Genomic DNA, 20,090 nt, shown 5'->3' on the forward strand with positions numbered 1-20,090 from the left:
ATCTCTCTTCCTCCCACTTTCTCTCTCCCTCTCCCTGTCTCTCCCCCACTCCCTTTGTCTCTGTCTGTCTCTCTCTCCATCTCTCTCTTCCTCCCAGTCTCTCCCTCTCCCCTCTCTCCCTATCTCTCTCTCCTTCTCTCTCCATCTTTGTCTCTCTCTCTCCATCTCTATCTCTCTTCATTTCTCTTCCTCCCACTGTCTCTCTCCATCTCCCTCTCCATCTCTGTCTCTCCCCCCTCTCCCTTTATCTGTCTGTCTCTCTCTCTCTCCATCTCTCTCTTCCTCTCTGTCTCTCTCTCCCTCTCTCTCACCCGTCTCCCTCCCTCTCTTTCTCACTGTCTCTGTCTCTCTCCCTCTCTCTCTACTTCCCTCTGGGGAGACCAAAAATGGGCCCATTTTTGGCCTCCTCTGCCTCCAGAAGGTGGGTGGCGGCCAGAGGGTAGGTGGGGTGATGTGGGCGGGGCCGCCTCGTGGTCCCATGTGGGCCAGATTAATGGCTTCAGTGGGCTATTTGAGAACCCCTGCTTATACAAAACAGTTGGCATCGTTCTGATAAGAATAAAGTGGGCCCCAGCTTCAGATCTGCCTCCTCTGTGTTAAAAAAATAATAATTCGCCGTTACGGTTAATAACAGCGAATTATAAGCTATACGGTTATTAGCTATTTTTCATTTCTCAAGGAAATTGGTCTGGAGACAGTTCACTAAGCAAAGCGGGAATGAAGACAAAACGGGATAGAAATGAAAGCAGACAAACGGACATGTCTCAAACCAAACAGTCGGAGAAGCATGAAACACCCACGTCAAGTTATTTTATTTTAGAATCTAGATTTGCAATGTGGAAGGCGTTCGGACCCAGATTTTGAAATATAGTCCTCGATTTACGGCTACAATTGAGCTCAAATTCATATTGCTAAGTGGCTAAGTGAGTTTTGCCTCCCTTTACGACCTTTCTTGCCATAGTTATTAAGCAGATCACTGCAGCATTTAAGTTGTTTGAAGTGAATCTGGCTTCCCCGTTGACTTTGCTTGTCAGAAGGTCACAAAGGGAGACCAGGCGGCCAGGGACACATTGCAGCCGTCGTAAATAGGAAACAGTTGCCAAGCATCCAAATACTGATCAATTTACAAAGCTATTCCCTTTCGATCGCCTCTTTGATTTAAAAACTTACCTTCGGTTTCTGAAATTTGGGTTTATAATTCATAGGGATCAACTCATATCACTCTGCAAAGCCCTACCTAGATCAGGGGTGTCAAACTCGATTTCGTTGAGGGTTGTGTCTGACCTCGGGGGGGGGGGGAGGGGGAGGTGTGGTCTGCTCAACGTCACTCATGTCGGGGGTTCCTGTGGTGGCCCGAGCGCTCTGTCGGAGCAAATGGGCTCCCGAGCTCCGTTTCTGGCTGCGACGGCCTCCTGCAACCCTCTGCCAGCCGGAAATGGAACTCGGGAGCCCATTTGCTCCGACAGAGGCACGGCGGGCTGGTCCCTCTGTCAGGTCTGCAAGCCGCCTTTTCTTTTTGGACTTGAGGCCTGCACCCCTTTCTAGCATTCATTTTCTATGGTGGGGAAATGGGAGGGGGGATTATACGGAGTTGGCTGATATGTAGTCATAACAACATTCTTCTTAGAAACTCAAGGTCATCCTTTGTCTCTGCACCAGAGTTTGGAAGTTTATTGACATTTGTATGCCACCCACTCCCTAGGGACTCTGGGCGGCTTACAGACAAACAAGGGAATATATAAAAATTAAAAATAGAAATACAATTATTTAAAATTACACTACATACTACTTAAAGTGGGGCTGGATACTAATCAACAGCCCTAGGCCTGCCGGAACAGTCAGGTCTTAGTGGCTTTACGGAAGGCCGGAAGAGTAGTGAGGGTCCAGATCTCAACGGGGAGATCATTCCATAGGGCCGGGGCAGCAACAGAGAAGGCCCTCCCCCAGAGGTGGGTTCCTACCGGTTCGCACCTATTCGGTAGAACCGGTTCGTCAAATCTACCAAACCGGTTAGAAGAGGTTCCACCAGTGGACCCGGAAAGCAGGCCACACCTACAGAAGAGGTTCCAAAAATGTTTGAAACCCACCACTGGTCCTTGGATATGATTATTCTACACTATCATGCTCCTATTTATAAAACTCAGTGCCTCTGTGAAAGGGAAGGATGACAACTGCGTTTGTGGTGCAATCAGAACATTGCGTGTGTTGAAGTTGTTTTAACGCAAACCAAAGATGCCTTTTAAAAAACAAGTTTACATCATATTCTTATGCATGCCAGTGCTATAAATGTCAATAAACAAACAAACAAAACAAACTGTGTGGGAGGTAATTTAAGGTGGTTCTGACAAGTGTCGTCGGCATCTTCGTATCCGGTCACGTGGGTGGCAAGCCACTCCCACAGAGGAGACCATGCCCACAGAGTAGGTTCGAACAATTTTTGAAACCCACCACTGCTCTGCACCTGGCCAGAACTGGATGGGTGGAGCAGCCAATGGGAGATTGAACCATGGGATGGGCTTATGGGTATTGGGACATATTTCCCACTGGGTGGGGAAAACCAGGAAGCTTTCAGATTCGGGCTTTCCCAGATGTGCCAACATGGCTCTCTTGATCAATTGGAACGTTGAGCCTCGGACTCTGGATTTAATTTTGGATGCTATTTGGAATCCCTGACACTCTCACTATTTCCAGATGTAAGCATCCTGCGGATCGGATCTGGCCCCTGGGTTTGACACTCCTGACCTCGATGAATACGTAACATCAGAAACCCAACAGGCTTTCACAATTCGTTGTCTACTATTTCTACACAACACACTGACTTTGCTGGCTCAGGGCCGCCGAGGCTGTTAAAGGAAGAACCCGATGCCCCCCCCCCTCCCTCCCTCCATGCCCTGTTGGCAGATTTTACCAACCTCTTCGGGTGTGGCCACGAAATTGATTGCGGTGTAGTAGCGATCATCTTCTTGGGAGAGACTGAAGGTGAACTGATAGTCGATGAGAAGGGTATCTACAAGGAAGCATAACGAGAGAGAGAGTTAGGAGATACCTTGGAACAGGAGTTCCCTGATTTGCGACCGCAAACCGAGCCCCGCATTTCTGTCGTTAAGGGAGTGCTGCCCCCATTTGACAATCTTTCTTTTCCCCGGCTGTTAAGGGAATCACTGCATTTGTTAAGTGAGTAACACGGTCGTTAAGGCAATCTGGCTTCCTCGTTGACTCCGCTTGTCAGAAGGTCGCAAAAAGAGGGATCACGTGAGCCCTGCGACCGTCGTAAATATGAGTCCGTTGCCAAGTGCCTGAATTTTGATCACGTCACCACCGGAAGGGGGGGGGGCTGCAACCGTCGTGTGAAAAACGGGCGTTAAGTCCGTTTTGTTTTTCAGCGCCGGTGTAACATTGAACGGTCACTAAATGAAATGGCTGTAAGTCAAGGACTACCTATACAAGGCCAGAGCAAGCAGAAGGCATCGTTCATTCATTCATTTATATTTCCACACTGCCCATCTCCACTACAAGGTCACTCTGGGCAGCTTACAAATGATAGAAACAGGTCAACAATAATAAAGATTTAAAGATTAAAACGAACCGACATTAAAACCTTATCAAAGGCTGAGCTAAGACATTCCAATTGGGTGCTGTTTTAATCTTTTAATAACCCTTTTCGATGGTTTTATCCGCCCAGGGTCATGGGGTAGGAGAGCTAGGTGGTGGCATTAACATTTAATAAGTAAACAAATAAAATAAAAATTAAATCAACTCGCCAATGAGGCCTGGTTGCACAGCAGTTAGAATGCAGTATTGCGGGATAACTCTGCCCGCTGCCAGCAGTTCAATCCTGACCCGCTCAAGGTTGACTCAGCCTTCTGTCCTTCTGAGGTCGTTAAAATGAGGACCCAGGTTGTTGGGGGCAACAGGCTGACTCTGTGAACCCCTGAGAGGTGGTCCAGGTAGCCTTGACTTACAGTCCATTTAGTGACCGTTTGAAGTTACAACAGTACTGAAAAAAGCAACTTAGGACTATTTTTCACACTTATGACCGTTGCAGCATCTCCGTGGTCACGGGATCAAAATCCGTGTTACTAACCTGTTGTGGCCCTGCAGGAGCCGTTGGAGCTGCCACCAGACTCTTGACAGCGAGGGGCCCTGGAGGATGTGGAGGACCCTGGATAGGGTTCCGACTCCGAGCAGGGCACAGAGAGACTGGTTGGCCACCAGCTGGCACCTGAGCCTTGGACAAGGGAGAGTGATCCAGAAACCAACTGTGAGTTGTTGCGGGATGCACGCCATCGAAGGGCTACTCGGCGTCGAGAACAACTACGTAATTACAGAAAGTAATTACGCTCAGCTGATGGTCATTAGGCTCCTCTCCAGACTATAAAAGAGACTGCTTGTGCCACACCCTTCTTGCAGAAGTCAATGCTTTGACTAAAGAGAAACAAACTTGGCAGGCTGGATTGCTGCCAAAGTTTGTCTGAATTGCTGCCAAAGTTTGTCGGCTTTGCTGCCAAGGTCCTTATCTGTTTGTTTACTTGGCTTTCAGCCACCGAGAGTCTGAACTTATTATTAAAGGACATTCTCATTTAAGCTTGTCTCGGCATTCGTTACTGGACGGAGGAGGGGGTCAGAACACTAACCTAACAAATACAACGATTCACTTAACAACTCTGGCAAAAAAAGGTTGTCCAATGGGGCCAAACTCACTTAACAAATGTTCCCCTTAGCAACCTAAATGCCGCGCTCGATTGCGGTCGTAAGTCGAGGAGTCTCCCTGTTTTCTGTTTTGTAGGAGGAAGCAACTGAAAGAGCTTTCAACCATCTAGCAACGGTGAACACCGTGTTTAATCTCTTTTCACAGGCTGACGCTATCCAAGACACGGAGAGAATGTCGATTAAGGATGGAAGCCAGACTTGGGGGGGGGCACTCGTCCCCATCAGGTCCGGCCTCTGGATTTCTGGGATTTCCACCTTTTCCTTAAGGCCAGTTTGTTTTTGCAGGCATTTAATTTTTCCGGCGAGTCCTTTTTATTATTTCTTTTAATTCTGTTTATATCTGGCATTCTCTTTCCATTTGAGCCTCTAATTGGTTTTTAATGTGTCGTTTGATCGCGGGAAATTGGGTTTGGCGCGCACGGCTGAGATTAAAAAGGGGGGAACGAAAGGACGGACGAGCAAACGAAACGCTGGATATCGCCGTTAAGGGGAACGGGTTGCTCTGTTTTACTTTTAAGAGCCTTCTAATTTAAAAAAACAAATGTTCAGGCTGTGTTATATTTGCCTACAGTTTGGAAATTCTATGTCAGGCCTGAAAGTAATTGTTTCCTTTTTGGACTTTAGGACTGCCCCACTTTCTATTATTCTACTATACCTTTTTCTATGGTGGGAAAATGGGAGTCGGGGATTGTACGGAGTTAGATGATAGGTAGCCATAACAACATTCTTTCTAGAAAGCCAAGGTCATCTTTTGTCTCTGCATCTCTGCACCTGACCGGAACTGGATGGGAGGAAGCTGCCAGCATGGCAGTGGGAGATTGGACCATGGGTTGGGCTTGTGGGTGTGGGGGGCAGGATCTGGAACTTCCAACTGGGTGGGGAAAACCGGGAAGCTTTCAGATTCGGGTTTCCCCAGATGTGCCAACATGGCCCTCTTCATAAATTGGAACTTCGAGGAATGCTTTGCCTTGGACTCTGATTTAATTTTTGATGCTATTTGGAACCCTGGCACTCTAAACTGGGTTTGCAGGCGTTGTGCGGTGATAACTGAGGCCTAAACCTCCTTGGCAGAAGGAATCCTGCCAGATTTGCCCCGTTTTCAGAGCTACAGGTAGTCCTCGACGTACGACCACGATTGAGCCCAAAATTTCCATTGTTAAGCGAGACAGTTCAGTCAATTTCATCCATTTTACTACCTTCCCTGCCCCAGTGGTTAAGCGAAACCACTGCCTGTGTTATATTGGGAACCTATCTATCTATCTATCTTCTATCAAATCCATCCATCCATCCATCAAATCTCATTCTCATCCATCTATCTATCTATCTATCTAACTATCTAACTATCTAACTATCTATCTATCTATCTATCTATCTATCAAATCCATCCATCCATCCATCAAATCTAATTCTCATCTATCTACCTCCCTCCATCCCTCTCTCTCTTTCTCCCCCCTATCTATCTATCCATCTATCCATCTATCCATCTATCCATCTATCCATCTATCCATCTATCCATCTATCCATCTATCCATCTATCCATCTATCCATCTATCCATCTATCTATCTATCTATCTATCTATCTATCTATCTATCTATCTATCTATCTTCTATCAAATCCATCCATCCATCTATCAAATCTAATTCTCATCTATCTACCTACCTACCTACCTACCTCTCTCTCTTTCCCCCCCTCTCTCTAGCTATCTTCTATCAAATCCATCCATCCATCCATCCATCCATCCATCCATCCATCAAATCTAATTCTCATCTATCTACCTCCCTCCCTCTCTCTTTCTCCCCCCCATCTATCTATCTATCTATCTATCTATCTATCTATCTATCATCTATCTATCTATCTATCTATCATCTATCTATCTATCTTCTATCAAATCCATCCATCTATCAAATCTAATTCTCATCTATCTACCTACCTACCTCCCTCTCTCTCTTCCCCCCCCTCTCTCTATCTATCTTCTATCAAATCCATCCATCCATCCATCCATCAAATCTAATTCTCATCTATCTACCTCCCTCCCTCTCTCTTTCTCCCCCCCCTATCTATCTATCTATCTATCTATCTATCTATCTATCTATCTATCTATCTTTCTTTCTTTCTTTCTTTCTTTCTTTCTTTCTTTCTTTCAAATCTAATTATCTCATCTATCTCCCTGTCTATCCAAATTTATATGGCTGCCCACTCCCTCACAACGACTGTTATTTTACAAAACAATAAAGAGCCTACATGCCCAGGACAATAATCCCCTTACTTTTACTAGAAAGTAGGTGGCGAAAGGAAGGCGGATAAAAGGAACCAGCAGAGACCTCAGCTCAGTCACCTTGACAAAAAGCTTGTGAGAGAGAGAAAACTCAACCGGGCAACAAAGCGTGTCTCTTCCTGCCTCTCCCCTGCTCTACTGCTAGATCCCTTGATCCATAAATCCCGAACAGGCCAAAGAAATGTAATTTCCACTCACAGTAGCAGGTTCCTTTGAGCGGGTTGCCCTGGTATCGATTCTCCACTTCGCACCTGGAGGAAAAAACATGAAAAGGATTGGCCTCCGGTTGTAATTCTTTCCTGTACACGAAACTTTTATTTCTCCACTTGATTTGTGTCTCCCAGGAACAATCTGGAGTCGCAAGAGTAGGGTTTTTTGAGGAAGTAGATAAAAGTCTCTCTTAAACAGGTAGTTCCTCCTCGGCTTACGACCCAACATTTCCACGGCTAAGCAAGGCAGCCGTTAAGTGAGTTTCCCCCCGCTTTCTTGCCACAGTTGTAAAGCGAATCACCGCAGTGTTTAAAAGTGAATCGTGTGGTCGTTCAGTGAATCTTAAAGGGAACTTAGGGAAGGGAAGAGCGATGGGTGCTCGGGAGGTTTTCAACAATAGCCTGAACCACCATTTGACTGGAATGGTACACGGTTTCCTGCCTTGAACAAGGGGGAGGGGGGTTGGACTAGATGACCTCCAAGATCCCTTCCAGTCCCACCATACTGTGCTGTATGAGCAGCAGACGGATTGATCGTTCAGCTGCAGCAGAATCATTCACGCGACACAGCTGGGCCAACCCGATGACACTTCTGGGAGTTTCCTGTCAATTATTTTACGGTGAAGGAAGAGGCAGAATTTCACCATGAAAGTCATACAACGTACAAATAACTTTGCAGGCTCCCTTGTATGACTTTAGCGTGCAATACGGAGATTGCACAATCCATGTTTTTTAAAGCAGGGCCTCCATAACCACTGGGGGGCTGACCTGGTGCAGAATAACGAAGTTGGAAGGGACCTTGGAGGTCTTCTAGTCCAACCCCCTGCTCAAGGAGGAGACCCTATACGACTTTAGACAAATGGCTAAAACCCCTAACCCTAAACATTTCAAATGGTTGTCCAATCTCTTATTGAAAACCTCCAGTGATGGAGCATTTATAACTTCCGGTGGCCAGCTGTTCCACTGGTTAATTGTTCTCACTGTTAGGAAATTCCTCCTCAGTTCTAAGTTGCTTCTCTCCTTGATGAGTTTCCACCCATTGTTACTTGTCCTGCCCTCAGGTGCTTTGGAGAATAGCTTGAATCCCTCTTCTTTGGGGCAGCCCCTCAAATATTGGAAGATGCTATCATGTCCCCCCCTGGTCCTTCTCTTCATTAGGCTAACCACAGGTAGTAGTTTATGGTGCACATAACGACTGGTGTATCTTGACAGTCACAGCACATCCAGCCTGTTCCCTTGCATTTTAGGAGCTGTCCTATGGATATGAAGAAATGCAATTTCTTCTAAGTGTAGATGAAGCTATAAAGCGGATTAAATAACCCTCTGCGACAGCCCTTCGAATATTGAAAGACGGCTATCGTGTCACTCCTAGTCCTCTTCTTAATTATTATTATTAAGCTAGACAGGCCCAATGCTCTGGGCCTGGCCTGCTTCCTTTGTTTGAAAAGGGGAGAGGCAAATGGGCGAGGTGTCACATATTTATCCTGGAGGCATTTGGGGTGTTTAGAACTCACAACTTGGGTGTTTTCTTGCAGACAATTCATTACCCAAACTAGATAACATCCTCGGTGCTAGAAGGGAGTGGGGCTTGCAGAGTGGAAAAGAAAAAGAAGGGGGGGAGGGCAGAGGAGGAGGAGAGAGGAGGAGGGGGAGGAGGAGGGGGAGGGGGAGGACCATAGGGTCCTAGGTGCTCTCTGAGCATGATTGTCTTCTTGCAGACATTTCATGGCCCAACTAGCTAACATTATCAGTGCTAGAAGGGAGTGGGGCTTGCAGAGTGGAAAAGAAAGAGAAGTGGGAAGGGCAGAGGAGAAAGAAGACTGTGGGGTTCTTGGTGCTCAAGGAGGAGGAAGAGGAGGAGGAGGAGGAGGAGAGGAAGAAGAGAAGAAGGAGGAGGACTGTGGGGTCCTTGGTGCTCACGGAGGAGGAGGAGGAGGAGGAGGAGGGGGGGGAGGAGGAAGAGAAGGAGGAGGAAGAGAAGGAGGAGGAGGACTGTGTGTCTTTGGTTCTCACGGAGGAGGAGGAGGAGGAGGAGGAGGAGCAAGAGCAGGAGGAGGAGGAGGAGGACTGTAGAGTCCTTGGTGCTCACTGAGCTTGGTAGTTTTCTTGCAGGCGTTTCATGACCCAACTACATAATACCCTCAATGTTAGAAGGGAGCGGGGTTTGCAGACTGGAAAAAGAGGTGGAGGGGTGAGAACAATGGTGGTGGTGGTGGAGGAGGAGGAGGAAGACTGTGCAGGTTCTTGATGCTCTCTGAGCTTTGCTGTTTCCTTGCTGACCTTTTGTGGTCCAACTAAGTAACCTCATCCGTCTCAACAGTGTTATTGGTTACTGTACACTTACTACAGCACTGATGATGTTACCTAGTTGGGCCATGAATCATCTGCAAAGAAACAACCAAGCTCAGAGAGCACCTCAGCCCTCCTCCTCCCACAGCCTCCTCCAGGGGTGTCAAAACTGGCGCCATGCACAGGCCATGCCCACCCCAGGTCCACAAAGGGGAAAAAACACACCATGAAAGGTCATGTGATGCCACAGGTTTGACACCCGTGCCCTGCTCCCTTCTAGAACGGATGGTGTAGCCCAGTGGGGTCATGGGACGTCTTCAAAGAAAGCCGACCCAGCTCCGAGAGCACCAAGGACCCCTCATTCCAACCCCGGGGCTCCAGATGTTCTCCTCGGTTGGTGCTTCGGTCCCCAAGGACGGAAGTGCGCAGAGTTACGGGCTGCCCAAGGGTTCCCCACTCACAGCTGGCACTCTTCTCCTTTGATCCCTTTGGTTGTGCAGAAACACTTCCCGGTGTTGGTGTTGCAGATGGAGGCGTGGCCGTTGCACTTGCAGGCTGTAAGAGGAAACACAAAACAAATTTTCCCACAAAATAAACACCAATCTTTCATAAAGAAAAGAAGTTTCACGCAAATCAGGCAGGCGGAGAGGTTTCCAGATTTTCTCCGGCAATGTAGTCCTTGATTTACGACCACAATGGAGCCCGGCATTTGTGTTGCTAAGCCAGACGGTTGCTAAGTGAGCTTGGCCCCCGGGGGATCTTGTGATCCTGGGACACTGCGACCGTCATAAACACGAGTCAGTTGCCCGACGTCTGAAGGTGACCACAGGTGGGGCTGCGACGGCTGTCAGTGTGAAAAATGGTCCTAAGTCCCCTTTTTTTGAGTGTCGTCGTAACTTCCGTCACAAAAGGAACCGTTGTAAATCAAAGACTACACAGAAAACACAGGGACTTCCTGCTCTTAAGCAGAAACACGGGGTGTTGCGCAGTGGAGGGTTCCTCTCTCCGTCGATATTGGTAGGTACACTGCTCGCGGGGCCGTATATCCTTCCGTGTACACGCACTGTGACGTGTGCACTCTACCGCCCCTGGGACACCCAGCTGCTTGTCAGAGCTCGCGCAGGCGCCACATGCTGTGCGCATATGCGCAATTGGCCGGTTGCTTTAAATACCAGTATAGAACGCGGGCGGGTGGGCCAAATGAGCCACCGTACCGCTATGCTGTCAGCTGCTCCCGGCTATTACCGGTACGGCCGTACTGGCCGGAACCCACCACTGGTGTTGCTTCTACGCGTTAGGCACATTTAGCAACCCAGATCTGTACGGGAAAAGGCAACCGAGATATCAGAATATCAGAGCTGGAAGGGATCTTGGAGGTCTTCTAGTCCGACCCCAGCTCAGACTGGAAACTCTATACTCGTGATGGTGAGCCTATGGCTCTCTGTGGACACACACACCATCGCCAACTGCTCCTCTGGTTTTGGCCCGAAAAACAGCCTGAAAACAGTTCAAAAAACCCACCTGGAAACAGGCCAAAAACCAGGCCAAAAACGCCCCCCAAAACAGCCCAATAACAGCCCAAAACGACCCAAAAAACAGCCTGAGAACAGTAAAAAAAAAACGACCTGAAAAACAGCCCAAAAACCAGCCCCAAAACGGCCCAAAAGAATGACCTGAAACAATCCAAAAAACCAACCTGAAAACAGCCCAAAGACCAGCCCAAAAACAACCCAAAAACAAGCCTGAAAACAGCACAAAAACCAGCCGGAAAACAGTCCAAAAAACCAACCTGAAAACAGTCCAAAAACCAGCACAAAAACAGTCCAAAAAACCGAACTGAAAACAGCACAAAAACCAGCACAAAAACAGTCCAAAAAACCGACCTGAAAACAGCCCAAAAACCAGCCGGAAAACAGTCCAAAAAACCAACCTGAAAACAGCCCCAAAACCAGCACAAAAACAGTCCAAAAAACCGAACTGAAAACAGCCCAAAAAACCGACCTGAAAACAGCCCAAAAACCAGCCCAAAAGCGGCCCAAAACCTGGCCTGAAAACAGCCCCAAAACCAGCCCCAACAGTCCAAAAAACTGAACTGAAAACAGCCCCCCAAAAGTCCAAAAAAACGACCTGAAAACAGCCCAAAAACCAGCCGGAAAACAGTCCAAAAAACCAACCTGAAAACAGTCCAAAAACCAGCACAAAAACAGTCCAAAAAACCCGAACTGAAAACAGCCCCAAAACCAGCCCAAAACCGACCTGAAAACAGTCCAAAAAACCGACCTGAAAACAGTCCAAAAACCAGCCCAAAAACGCCTGAAAAATGGCCAAAAAACAAGATGCGTGCACCGGCCAGCTGGTCTTCGGTTTTCCGGGGCTCTGGCACGCACACATGCACACATGTTATGGTTTGGGCACCTGGTGCCGAAAAGGTTCGCCATCGTAGCTTTGTACCATTTCAGACAAGTGGTTGTCCAAACACTTCTTGGAGCGCCTACAATTTCTGGTGGCCAGCTGTTCCCCTGGTTAATTGTCCTCCCTGTCAGGAAGTTTCTCCTGAATTCTAGGTTGCTTCTCTCCTGGATTAGTTTCCACCCGTTGCTTCTTCCTCTGCCTTTTAGGTGCTTTGGAGAATAATTCCACTGGCGTGAGGTGGTTCAGAGCACGTGGTGGGAGGGAGGCACCTCGCGGCTTCTGCCAATGGGTTCAATGCAAATTGCGGCACGACGCGTGCCGAGCAGGAGGAGAGGAAAAAAGAGAGAGAGCGAGTGAGAGAGACAGAATCACATTCCCTTCTTCTCATGACTTTGATTTGCAAAAGTTGTCAGCCCTCAAGGCTGCAGAGAGGAGCTTTTAAGTGCGTCGCCAACACCTGCCAGAAAGGGGAAAAAACATCAGGAAACAGGGGAGGCAAATGGGCGAAACAGCCCACGGGCCCATTAGACCAGTGTTTCTCAACCTTGGCAACTTGAAGATGTCCAGACTTCAACTCCCAGAATTCCCCAGCCAGCATTCGCTGGCTGGGGAATTCTGGGAGTTGAAGTCCGGACATCTTCAAGTTGCCAAGGTTGAGAAACACTGGACTAGACGCTAAGCGTTGTTAACTTGGGAGTTGAAGTCCAGACATCTTCAAGTTGCCAAGGTTGAGAAACACTGTTCTATGGACTTCAACTCCCAGAATTCTGGGAGTCGAAGTCCACAGATCTATACCAATCGAATTTTTTGCATTCGCTGGCTGGGGAATTCTGGGAGTTGAAGTCCGGACATCTTCAAGTTGCCAAGGTTGAGAAACACTGGACTAGACGCTAAGCGTTGTTAACTTGGGAGTTGAAGTCCAGACATCTTCAAGTTGCCAAGGTTGAGAAACACTGTTCTATGGACTTCAACTCCCAGAATTCTGGGAGTCGAAGTCCACAGATCTATACCAATCGAATTTTTTGCATTCGCTGGCTGGGGAATTCTGGGAGTTGAAGTCCGGACATCTTCAAGTTGCCAAGGTTGAGAAACACTGCATTAGACCAACATGGGAAACCGTTGCAGCCCGAGGCTCATCCCAGCGATGGTTTTTAAAGAAGCCGAAAGCGAGCACCCAGCTCCTCTCCGTTCTGTTGGTTCTGTTCCTGGGTGGGCATTTATTTACTTGTTTATTCAATCGTTTGGGAAGAAACATAACCCCCACCCATCCATTCCCGCCGAGCATCTTCTAATTTTACAAAGGTTGGAAGAAATCAGCTCGCAGGCACCGCGGAAGCACGAGGCGTGATATCCATGTTAAACGGTTCGACGCGCATTCGCCATCATTTCTTCGATGAAAAATTAGCAGAAGCGGCTTTTCCTTAGGTGGGAAAAACTGAAGCACACAGGGGCTCCTAGATTTACGACCACGAGTGAGCCCCGAAACCTCTTGTCATTAATTGAGACGCCTGTGACGTGCGTTTGGCTCCATTTCGGGACTGTCCTTGCCGTGGTTGTTGAGCGAATCGTCGCATTTGTTAAGTTAGAAACACGGTTGTTAAGCGAATCGGGCTTCCCCCTTGACTTTGCTTGTCGGAAGGTCGCAAAAGGGGATGGCCTCAGCCCGGGACGCTGCGATGGTCATAAATAAGAACCAGCTACCAAGTGTTTGAAATTTTGATCGCGGGACCACGGGGATGTAGAATGGTTTAAGTGTGAAAAACGATCCTAAGTCGATTTTTTTCTGTGCCGTTGCAACTTTGAATGGTCACAAAATGAACTGTTGTAAGTCGAGAACTACCTGCATGCGGGGACCACCCTGGTGCTCTCTGAGCTTGGTGGGTTTTTTTGCAGATGTTTCATTGTCGAACTAGGTAACATCATCCATGCGTTACCTAGTTACATCATGAAATGTCTGCAAGAAAACAACCAAGCTCAGAGATCACCAAAAGGTAAAGGTTCCCCTCGCACACACGTGCTGGTCGTTCCCGACTCTAGGGGGCGGTGCTCATCTCCGTTTCAAAGCCGAAGAGCCAGCGCTGTCCGAAGACGTCTCCATGGTCTTGTGGCCGGCATGACTCAATGACAAAGGCGCACGGAACGCTGTTCCCTTCCCACCAAAGGTGGTTCCTGTTTTTCTACTTGCATTTTTTACGTGCTTTCGAACTGCTAGGTTGGCAGAAGCTGGGACAAGGAAAGGGAGCTCCCTCCGTTACGCAACGCTCGGGATTCGAACCGCCGACCTTTCTGATCGACAAGCTTATCATCTTAGCCACTGAGCCACCCCGGAGAGCACCAAGGACCCCACATTCAATCCTGAGCTACAAGCAGCCTCTACTACAGGTAAGGACCACAGGGCATCCAACTAGGATTAGATTTAGGTTTCGATCTGGGCTTTGACAGGGCTACTTCAGAACCCACCGTCCTCTTTTTCCTCGCTATTCCTTGGTGGGATTGCTGGAAGGTTGAGGGCCATGACGATGCTGCAAAGTCCACTTTGGGTTGAGCTCCCACCTTCCGACAGATGGTCTCACGTTCTCCTACTTTCGCTCCTAACTAATTCACCTCTAAAGGTAAAGAGATTCTGTAGAGATTCTCTGCCATCTAGGTGCTTCTTTCAGGAGGCAACTGGATTTTCTTGTTTTTTCCTTTTCATTTGAAGACATTTCGCTTCTCCTCCAAGAAGCTTCTCCAGCTCAGACAGGATTGTGGGGAAGGTTTTCCTGCTAGTTGTGTGTGGCTTTAAGCCATGGTTCGGAGCCAGTGATATCCGAAGACAATTCCCGTCACAGTCATGTCGCCGGCGGGAGTATCTGCCGAGGGACGCAGAACGCTGCGACCTTCCCGCCAAAGGGCACCTATTTATCTACTCGCATTTGCCTGCTTTCGAACGGCTTAGGTGGGCAGGAGTGGAGGCCAGGAACGGGAGCTCACTCCATCTCGTGAAACTCAGGTCTCGAACCCTAGGCTGCCGGCTCTCCGGCTGACAAGCTCGGCAGCGCCTTTTAACCGCTGAGCCATCGGGATTAAAACTAACCTTCTCAAGAGCAAAAGGGACCAAGTCACTTCGCTGGTTTTAGGAACTGGCAATTTGCTGGGGTTTTTTTTTTAGGACCTGGAAAAAGTGTTGTTTTTTTCCAAAACGGGGTCACTGCAGCTTGTCTTTTGAGGTTATAAACCACCGCAGCAACAATTTTGCTTGTGTTTTTCTTTTTTTCTTTCCCCCCTCTCCAGTTAATGACTGTGAGTAACCTACTTTAAAAGGCTTTTCTGCCGGAGAAGCAAAACGCCGTTCCGGTGGGCCTGCGGGGCTGTGAATCTTAACAAGGTACGTCGTTGCAAACCTCTCTTCTTCCCCAGACGCCGCTATCAATTTAATCAGGGAAGGAAAGCATGCATTCTTCCTTAATTAAATTATGCACAGGCAGACAATAGCTGGCCCACCTTTTGCAGAGCGCGCAAAGGACTCTCGGAGACAGGCAAACAATGGTTGGGCACCAAAAATATATACGGGTTGACAAGCAGCCAGCGTTCGGTCCCTGGCGGCACCGTGCCCCCCCCCGCCCCCTCCGAGCCTCTTCACTGGCGGAGCGAAAATCAAGGGCGCATAAATAAGCAATGCCGTGGGCGCTAAGATTAGACACATTTCCTCAATCCCACCTAATTTCATCGAGAATTTCTTGGCCCGGAGTCTTAAATTATTGAGTAGAGTACACAGGCGCCCTTGATTACCACCGCCTGCAAAGAGCATCACGGCGGCTGGGTGGGAAAGGCACAATTGCTCGGCGCTGGTCTGCAATCAAAAGAGGAGAGGAAGGATGGGACTTACGCTGGCACATCCCTCCGTTCGTGGGGTCTCCATAGTAACCGGAGATGCACATCTCGCAGTGTTTGCCGGTGGTCAGGTTCTCACATCGCTCACAGATGCTCTCGTTGATACATTTGCTGTGCCCGTTACACTGGCAGGCTGGGGGCAAAAGAAAGGAAAAAAGTTTGTGTTGGTTATTTCTCATGGACATCCAAGGGTCGGCTTCTGGAGGCTGCCCCAGTGCTCGGTTTTCTTGACAAGCAAGAACGGGGCTGACAAGGAGAGCCGGCCCTGGGTTCTGAGGAGGCTGGCTCTGCTTTCTAGACTCCAGAAAGGAGAGCAGTGATGTCCAACCTTGTGTTGTGGCCTGCCGGCGGCCAGCAGAGCTGGCAGCAGAGTCGGACAGTGAAAAGGTTGGGGAGGAATATGGGCCAGTCCTGGGTGTTGAGGAAAGCTCAGATGAGGGCGCTGCGTGGGAGGCAGAGAGCGAGCTAGAGAGCAGCAAGGCAGAAGAACAGCTGGAGCCTGTTCCCAGTGTGTGCATGCGCAGAGCTGCCAGAAGACAAGAACAACTAAGAAAGCAGGGTGGACTTGGGAGTAAAGCCCCACCTTGGAGGTGATTGGCCCCTCCCATAGGAAACAAAAGAGGAGCGAATGGGGAGGGGGCTTTTGCAGGAAACAATTTGTTCCTTCGGTCGGTTCAAGAGTGGAAAGCTCTGTTTGTGACTATAAGAGACTATGTGCAAAGGGTTATTTGGCAGTTCTCCAAGTAAGATAAGGTTCGTGTTGATAAACATTCCTCTGAAAGGCTGTTTACTAGCCTCACTGACTGTGAATGAAAGAGATAAGGTGCGTGTTGATAAACATTCCTCTGAAAGGCTGTTTACTAGCCTTGCTGACTGAATGAAAGAGATAAAGTGTGTGTTGATAAACATTCCTCTGAAAGGCTGTTTATCAGCCTTGCTGACTGAATGAAAGAGATAAGGTGTGTGTTGATAAACATTCCTCTGAAAGGCTGTTTATTAGCCTTGCTGACTGAATGAAAGAGATAAGGTGTGTGTTGATAAACATTCCTCTGAAAGGCTGTTTACTAGCCTTGCTGACTGTGAATGAAAGAGATAAGGTGTGTGTGGATAAACATTCCTCTGAAAGGCTGTTTATCAGCCTTGCTGACTGAATGAAAGAGATAAGGTGTGTGTGGATAAACATTCCTCTGAAAGGCTGTTTACTAGCCTTGCTGACTGTGAATGAAAGAGATAAGGTGTGTGTGGATAAACATTCCTCTGAAAGGCTGTTTATTAGCCTTGCTGACTTAAAATGAAAGAGATAAGGTGCATGTGGATAAACATTCCTCTGAAAGGACTGTTTATCTAGCCTTGCTGACTGAATGAAAGAGATAAGGTGTGTGTGGATAAACATTCCTCTGAAAGGCTGTTTATTAGCCTTGCTGACTTAAAATGAAAGAGATAAGGTGCGTGTGGATAAACATTCCTCTGAAAGACTGTTTACTAGCCTTGCTGACTGTGAATGAAAGAGATAAGGTGCGTGTGGATAAACATTCCTCTGAAAGACTGTTTACTAGCCTTGCTGACTGTGAATGAAAGAGATAAGGTGCGTGTGGATAAACATTCCTCTGAAAAGCGGTTTATTAGCCTTGCTGACTGAATGAAAGAGATAAGGTGCGTGTGGATAAACATTTCTCTGAAAGACTGTTTACTAGCCTTGCTGACTGTGAATGAAAGAGATAAGGTGCGTGTTGATAAACTTTCCTCTGAAAGACTGTTTACTAGCCTTGCTGATTATGAATGAAAGAGATAAGGTGCGTGTAGATAAACTTCCTCTGAAAGACTGTCTCTGGGCCAAGGGTTGCCTTGCCCTGCGTTTGGAAACTCTTGGGGCTCCAAATTGGGCCTGGATCCCTGCTTGGCCTCTTCGAAACAGCCCTTTTCGATACCTGGACACTGGATGAAGGACCAGTTGTATTTGTTCTCCGCCAGGCACAGGCTGGCATCCAGGACGGGGTCCGGGTAGGGTTTCCCCGTGGAGGGCAGGGCGACCACTGGCATCTTCATCGGAGCCCTGGAAGAGCCTTCCATGCACCGGCCCTTCCCGGTGTTACTGGGATCCGTGCACCAGCCGCACCCGGGCTGCTCCAGGCAGTGGCTGCAGGTGAAGTAGCCGGAACAGTTTTCAGCTGCGGGGAGTAAGGAAAAAGGAAGTGCTCAGCGATCGAAAAAGCTTTCGGAGACGCAGCTTTAGTCCTCGACTGAGTGACGGCAATCGAGCCGAATGTTTCCGTTGTGACATGAGGTATTGGTTAAACAAATTCTGCCCCATGTTGTGACCTTTCTTGCCACGGTTGTTAAGTGAATCTGGTTCTCCCTGTTGACTTTGTCAAAACATCTGCAAGAAAACGTCCAAGCTGAGAGAGCCCCACAGTCCTCCTCCTCCTCCCTGCCAACCCCACTCCCTTCTACAACTGACCCCAAGGACCCCACAGGCCTAGACTTCCTCCTCCCCCACTCATCCTTCTCTCCCTTGTTCTCCTCCTTCTCTCCTTCCTCCTCTCTGCCAACCAGTCCCCTTTCTAGCACTGATGAGGTTACCTAGCTTGGTGATGAAATGTTTGCAAGAAAACCACCAAGCTCAGAGAGTCCCAAGGACCCCACAGTAATTCCCCCTCCTCCTCCTCCTCCTCCTCCTCCTCCTCCCCGTTTTCCTACCTCTTCTTTTCTAGCACTGATGATGTTACGCAGTTTGGTGATGAAATGTTTGCAAGAAAACCCCCAAGCTCAGAGATCCCCAAGGACCCCACAGTCCTAGTCTTCCTCCTCTCCTTCTCCTCCTTCTCCCCCTTGTTCTTCCTCCTCCTCTCCTTCCTCCTCCTCCTCTCTGCCAACCAGTCTCCCTTCTAGCACTGATGATGTTACCTAGCTTGGTGATGAAATGTTTGCAAGAAAACCCCCAAGCTCAGAGATCCCCAAGGACCCCACAGTCCTAGTCTTCCTCCTCTCCTTCTCCTCCTTCTCCCCCTTGTTCTTCCTCCTCCTCTCCTTCCTCCTCCTCCTCTCTGCCAACCAGTCTCCCTTCTAGCACTGATGATGTTACCTAGCTTGGTGATGAAATGTTTGCAAGAAAACCCCCAAGCTCAGAGATCCCCAAGGACCCCACAGTCCTACTCTTCCTCCTCTCCTTCCTCCTTTTTCCCCGCATTCTCCTCCTTCTCCCCCTTGTTCTTCCTCCTCCTCTCCTTCCTCCTCCTCCTCTCTGCCAACCAGTCTCCCTTCTAGCACTGATGATGTTACCTAGCTTGGTGATGAAATGTTTGCAAGAAAACCCCCAAGCTCAGAGATCCCCAAGGACCCACAGTCCTACTCTTCCTCCTCTCCTTCCTTCTCTTTCCCCGCATTCTCCTCCTTCTCCCCCTTGTTCTTCCTCCTCCTCTCCTTCCTCCTCCTCCTCTCTGCCAACCAGTCTCCCTTCTAACACTGATGATGTTACCTAGCTTGGTGATAAAATATTTGCAAGAAAACCCCCAAGCTCAGAGAGCACCAAAAACTCCCACAGTCCTATCCCCCTCCTCCCCCCCACCCCTCTTCTTCATTTCTTCTCTGCAAACCCCCCTCCCTTCTAGCACTGATGATGTTCCCTAGTTGGGTCGGGAAACGTCTGCAAGAAAACCACCCAGCTCAGAGAGCACCCACGCGCCCTGTGCCGTTCCCTGGATGCCCTCCACCCGCCCCTCTGAGCCCAGCAAGGAAGAGAGGCGGCTCACGTGGGCAGCTGCTGACGGTGTGCCATTCCATGCACTGGCCGTAAGGGAAGGAGGCCACGTACGCGTTGGAGTCCACGCACTGCTTCTTGTTGCTGCACCACATGCACTCTGAGTTGCTGCTGGTGCATTCGCTGCACGCCGTCCTCAGGCCGCAGGGGGTCCGGCACTGCTTGGCACTGTGGTTGGCTGCCGGGGGGGGGGGGGGGGGAGGAAAAGACATGAGAATGAGGGCAAGCGCCTTCTCCCAAACGCCTGCAGCCGTCAGGCGCAAGTAAGATAGAAACCTAGAAACCTTTTTCTCATGGCAGAAAAAAAAAACCTTTGTTACTCGAAATATGTATTTCAGGGAAACAAAGATACCGTGTTTTTGGAGTATAAGATGCACCAAGGTTTTGAAGAGGTAATTTAAAAAAAAAAAAGGTTTTGCACTCTGCAGGACTCCCAAACCCTTCTTTTCTCTAAACTGGCTGTACCCAATTAGAATAGAATAACAGAGTTGGAAGGGACCTTGAAGGTCTTCTAGTCCAGCCCCCTGCCTTGGCAGAAAACTCTATACCGTTTCAGACAGATGG

General features: G+C 48.7%; 1 protein-coding gene across 2 annotated transcripts in view; it reads right to left on the minus strand.

Annotated features, from left to right (window-relative positions):
* The window catches only part of ATRN (attractin), a 142,333-nt gene that overhangs the window by 34,609 nt on the left and 87,634 nt on the right, over positions 1-20,090 (minus strand). For both annotated transcript variants that reach the window (XM_032223689.1, XM_032223690.1), the window contains exons 17-22: positions 19,519-19,704; positions 17,698-17,937; positions 15,765-15,902; positions 9,946-10,039; positions 7,185-7,237; positions 2,913-3,007 (exon numbers count right to left, since the gene is read on the minus strand). In XM_032223689.1, coding sequence (XP_032079580.1) covers positions 2,913-3,007; positions 7,185-7,237; positions 9,946-10,039; positions 15,765-15,902; positions 17,698-17,937; positions 19,519-19,704 — 806 coding nt within the window. The remainder of the gene's footprint in view (positions 1-2,912; positions 3,008-7,184; positions 7,238-9,945; positions 10,040-15,764; positions 15,903-17,697; positions 17,938-19,518; positions 19,705-20,090) is intronic.

Source organism: Thamnophis elegans, chromosome 9 (genome assembly GCF_009769535.1).
Source record: "Thamnophis elegans isolate rThaEle1 chromosome 9, rThaEle1.pri, whole genome shotgun sequence".
Lineage (NCBI taxonomy): Eukaryota > Metazoa > Chordata > Lepidosauria > Squamata > Colubridae > Thamnophis > Thamnophis elegans.